Source organism: Octopus bimaculoides, chromosome 7 (assembly GCF_046866305.1).
Source record: "Octopus bimaculoides isolate indiv1 chromosome 7, ASM4686630v1, whole genome shotgun sequence".
Classification (NCBI taxonomy): domain Eukaryota; kingdom Metazoa; phylum Mollusca; class Cephalopoda; order Octopoda; family Octopodidae; genus Octopus; species Octopus bimaculoides.
In genome coordinates, this window is record NC_142934.1 from 38,286,999 (window position 1) to 38,291,998 (window position 5,000).

General features: G+C 32.7%; 1 protein-coding gene across 1 annotated transcript in view; it reads left to right on the forward strand.

The window, feature by feature from the left end:
* Positions 1–5,000, forward strand: part of LOC106876157 (uncharacterized) — a 301,548-nt gene that overhangs the window by 90,920 nt on the left and 205,628 nt on the right. The window contains exons 20-23 of the mRNA XM_089355802.1: positions 530–703; positions 2,002–2,175; positions 2,571–2,918; positions 3,488–3,661. Coding sequence (XP_089211928.1) covers positions 530–703; positions 2,002–2,175; positions 2,571–2,918; positions 3,488–3,661 — 870 coding nt within the window. The remainder of the gene's footprint in view (positions 1–529; positions 704–2,001; positions 2,176–2,570; positions 2,919–3,487; positions 3,662–5,000) is intronic.

The following is a 5,000-nucleotide window of genomic DNA, read 5'->3' on the forward strand; positions in this document are numbered from 1 at the left end:
GAATTACTTTAATTAAGTAAATGGAATTAAATGACAGCCACTTTTAATAAGTATTGCTCTATTAGAAAAACCTGATCTAACACTATATGACAAATGAACACTATATGACTATTCTGTTGTTTCCATTTTAGCCAACAATGTCGGCAAACCCATATTGTAGATACTGTATCTTCTGCTAATTGAAGGGATTTGAAATGCCTTATGTAACTAATACTCTTGGGATAAGCAGAGGAAACATATCCCCAATTCTATTCCTCTCAAATCTGAAGACTAATGATTGAGTATATATCAATGCTATTAATGACGCTACATTGGTGGAAATGGTGGAGACTTTAGAACACCGAACAATAAATTACAGTATTTTAGTACTGTCAATGTCGCTTTTGTATTTAAATATTGCCATCGTGATTTACTTTGCTTTTACACCGTCGAGGGTGGGATGTGATCGTGATTTAGTATTCATTAGAAATATTGAATTTGTGTACTGTCAAATGTCATAAATATCATTTATATTATTTGATTGGTCCAGGTTCCAAGACATCAGATATTTACCGGAACAAAATAAGAACTGCAATTAAAGAAAAAGATAAATCGGAATTGGAAAAAACCATTAACTCTAGCATAGCTTTAGGCATGTCAGAGTTGGATTCTGAAATACTCCAAGCGAAAAAAGCATTAAAGCATTTGAAACAGGACTTTAAAGGTTACATAAGGAGTCTTTTCATTTATATAACACACCAAAATAATTAATGTGATACTGCAACGTCTCAATATACCTACCTGTCTACGTACCTACGTACCTACCTGCCTACCTACCTACCTACATACCTACCTACCTACCTACCTACCTACCTACCTACATACATACATACATACATACATACATACATACATACATACATGCATATGTATAGAGAGAGAAGTGAAAAAGAGACAGAGCTGAGCCAAACTGTTCTTTTATATATATATATATATATATATATATATATATATATATATATATATATATATATATATATATATATATATATATGCTTGTGTATGTGTGTGTGTGTGTGTGAGTGCGTGTGTTTATTACCTAATTCGAATGAGTATGACCACAGCACTTATAAAATCTTCAAAACTTAGGGAGGACAATGGGAAATATGTAACAATGCAAATGAGCAGAAACTCATCACTTCGACAGTACTGCCTCTGCTTATATCAGTAACACTTTGTAATTTTAACACTTTGTAATTTTAACACTTTGTAATTATTCCATGAAATATATCGTTGCGAAATAATTTCTTCGGTAATAAACACAATGTGTAGGACCGTTGATAAGATTCGAAAAGACAACTCTGTAGACTCGTCTTCTGTAGGCCAGTTTATTTATTGCTTTGTTCACTTTATGAACCAGAAAAAAGCTAAAAATAAAATTTAAAACTCATTTGTGAGTCAGTTTCACTTGTAAAATCTAACGATGGCGTGTACCCAAGCCATTTTAAGTTGTAGTGATTTGAGATATAATTAGATTCTTTAAACATTTAAATATTAAAGAAATGAACCATAGCCTAAACAATGTCTATAGGAATTTCACTGCTATTTAAAACGAAATGGCAATCTAATATACCATGGAAAATTAGGATAGTATCACCTAAGATGCATCTTATTTAACTGTCTATTAGTTATAGTCTGGTTGCTATAAAGTTATTTGACGAAACCTTTTGATTGAGTAAATCACCAGTCCATATCAGTCAATAGGTGTCATACATACTTAAGTTTTAAGATGAATTACACGGTCAATTTCATGTTTCTATGCTTTATACAAAGTTTAGCACATGTTCGCAAGACGATTACAATATGTACTAACGTAAGCATAGAGAGAAATATTCTGTGGTTCAATCAAAAGCTTGAGAAATGATATAATGTTAGGTTACCTGTATATTTTTTATATTCAGTTTACTTTATATTTTTGTTTTTCTTTTCATCTGTTTCTTTTATATTTAAAAAAAAAACTAGAACGTAAACCCGTTGAAATTCTTAGAAGTGAATTACAAGACGCTACGAGAAGCAAAGACAAATCAAATTTGGCAAAGCTTATTGATGAATGTGAAATAGCTGAATATCCTGAATTAAGCATCGATCTATGTAAAGCAAGAGATGTCTTAGAAAGCTTAGGTGGTGGTCGTGGAGGTCAGGATCACGATGATAATTACTTTAAAAGCTTTACATTGTTCTGTATGAACATGCGATATGTTTCATGATTATTGTTTGATAGATATATTCTTAATTTTGACTTAGATAACTGTTCTGTAACAAGATGAAATCAGTTTGCTTTCGATTTAATATCTTTTAAAAGATAAACGATTTGAAGTTCTTTAAATATTGCCAGTCTCATTACTTTCGCTATCGTATATTCAATAATACATTAAACATTAATGAGAAAAAAATTATAAGGAAGAAACTTGGCACATTATAACTTCGTCTTGTTAAATAAACATTCTCAAGAAGCGATTATTGTAATTATATCAACATTTTAATTTTATAAAACCATATTATGACTCTGTTAAAAAATTTATATTTCTCAGGATCCAAAACATCTGCCACTCTTCGAGAGAAAATTAAGACAGCTGAGAAAAGAAAAGATATTGTTGGTCTAGAGAAATGTATAAACGAATGTTTATCGGCTGGCATGTCCGATTTGGATTCTGATATCAGTCGTGCTAGAGATAGTTTACATGTTCTACGTGGGGGATCAGGAACGGCGAAGAGCACTCAAGATTTACAGGGCAAATTGTCGAAAGCAATTTTAAGTAAAAATAAAGAGAGTTTAAGCAAAGCTATTGAAGAGTGTGAAAATACTGGTTACCTTGAATTGAGCCCCTACCTGAAAAATGCAAGAGATACATTAGAAAGTCTTGGTGGAGGCCGTGGAGGTTAGCATTATATATACATTTTTAATTGTCACAGTACAAATATTTTGAAACCAAGAATTTTTTTTCTTTGGGAGAATGAGGGTGACCTTTTATTTGAATTTGTCACTCCTTTAACAATTTTAAAAAAGCAGTCAACAAACACACAAACAGTCAAAATATTCACTTCTCAAATTTACAGAACATTTGTACTGTTTTCTATGAAATTCAAGTTTTTAGCACAGGATTGAAGTTTATACCTTGTACTAATTGAAGTTTATATCTTGTTATACTAATAATAGATGTATTTTAATCAGATATTTTCTGACTTTCTAGCACTTCGAGTAAATAATTCTTTCCCTGTCCGCCCACATTCATGCATCTTTTAAGACGTTTTTGTAACTGTGACCACGATATTTATATTTAAATGTTATTATTAAAGTATAAAACAATATTTATGAATGAGCATGTCTACAAATGATTAATTCTTAACACAATGACATATAATAAGTAATGTAGCATGCAATATATCTCATTAATTACCAAAAACTTTGAAGAAATCATTCCATTCATTGTTCTGCTTCTATTATTAGGCTTTAAGACACCGGAAATATTGCGCCAAAAACTTCAAAGAGCCAGGAATCAGGATGATAAACAACATTTGGAAAAAGTATTAAATGAGTGCATTGCTGCTGGTATGCCAGAACTGGACAATGATATTGAGTTAGCTAGGAATGATCTCAGTTACATAGGATATGTTGTTAGAGGTTAGATCTGAAATTACTATTGTCAAATATAAATAAGCAATTATGCAAATATGTGTATACATATATATGTACGTATACACACACACACACATACAAACATAGCCGTATACCATTTTAATCAATAATAAATTGTTTTTGTTGTAAAACTTTGTGTGTGTATGTGTGTGTGTGTGTGTGTGTGTGTGTGTGTGTGTAGATGGGAAGGTTGCGAGAGGCATGACTGATTCAGTAGGGGGCCAGAATCGTTGACATGCCTGCACTGAATGGTCCTTATTCATTTCGGATGTCACTTGGACAATGGCGGTTTTCAGTGAAGTTAATGTATAGTGAAGAAGTCAATTAGTCTCCCTTTCAACACCCCTATGAACGTTGCAGTCCATGGGATATGAATCTGGCGAGTTTGGAGGCCATAAGTTTAGTGGTACATGATCGTAAAAATTGCCTTACATCTATTCTTGAGTTACATGTGCTTTGTGAGAAGGTGATGGGTCTCGATGAATAGCATATGGCTTTGTATTGTGTACTTCATTCATCTAGGGCTTAACAACTGTATCCAGCATCTCAACATTTTCAGAAGCATTAAATATAACATCTTGTATAAAGATGTGAGTTGGAGTGACATGACCTTCGTCGTCCATCACTCCTAAAACCATCATAGTTGCTGGACACTTAGTGTGCATAGTGTACATCATTCCAGGAACATCAGAAAGTTGTGCACATAAACAACTGTTATTTCTGCTGCTAGACATTTGGTTTTGGTCGAAGTTTTTCTCATCAGAGAAGAGCCAAAGCAAGTTCGAGCGGGTTTTCAATTCTGTTAAGTAAGCGCTTTGCACAAATCAGAATGCTTTCCTGTGTCTATCTTGACAGGAATTGGTCTCTCTTCGGTATATACGAATTGTATCGAATGTCATCGTGCACCACAGTTCTACTGGTCCTCTTCAACACCTGAGATGCTTTGGTCGTGGCCGCATTGATTTTTCAGGATCTCCTTAATAATGCTTTGAATCCAATGAATGAATTCTATAAATGTTTATAATGATCTTTTTTCTTTGATACTGTAAAAATATTCCTTCCAAAGTCTTGCAATTTCCTCCGCAATTTGTGTATAAAAGATCATGCAACATTTAGAAAGTTGATAATTTCAAAATTGTTGTGTTCTGCGCATGTAGTAACAATGACTACATGTCTTATCATTTCTTGTGTTAGCATTTTATCTGCCAGTAGGGTATCTAAAAGAAATAAAGGCGATTTAATTTGTTTTAAGAGAGTAATATACTGATGATTACGTATCCCCACATCCCCCTGCACTCTGTATATATATATATATATATATATA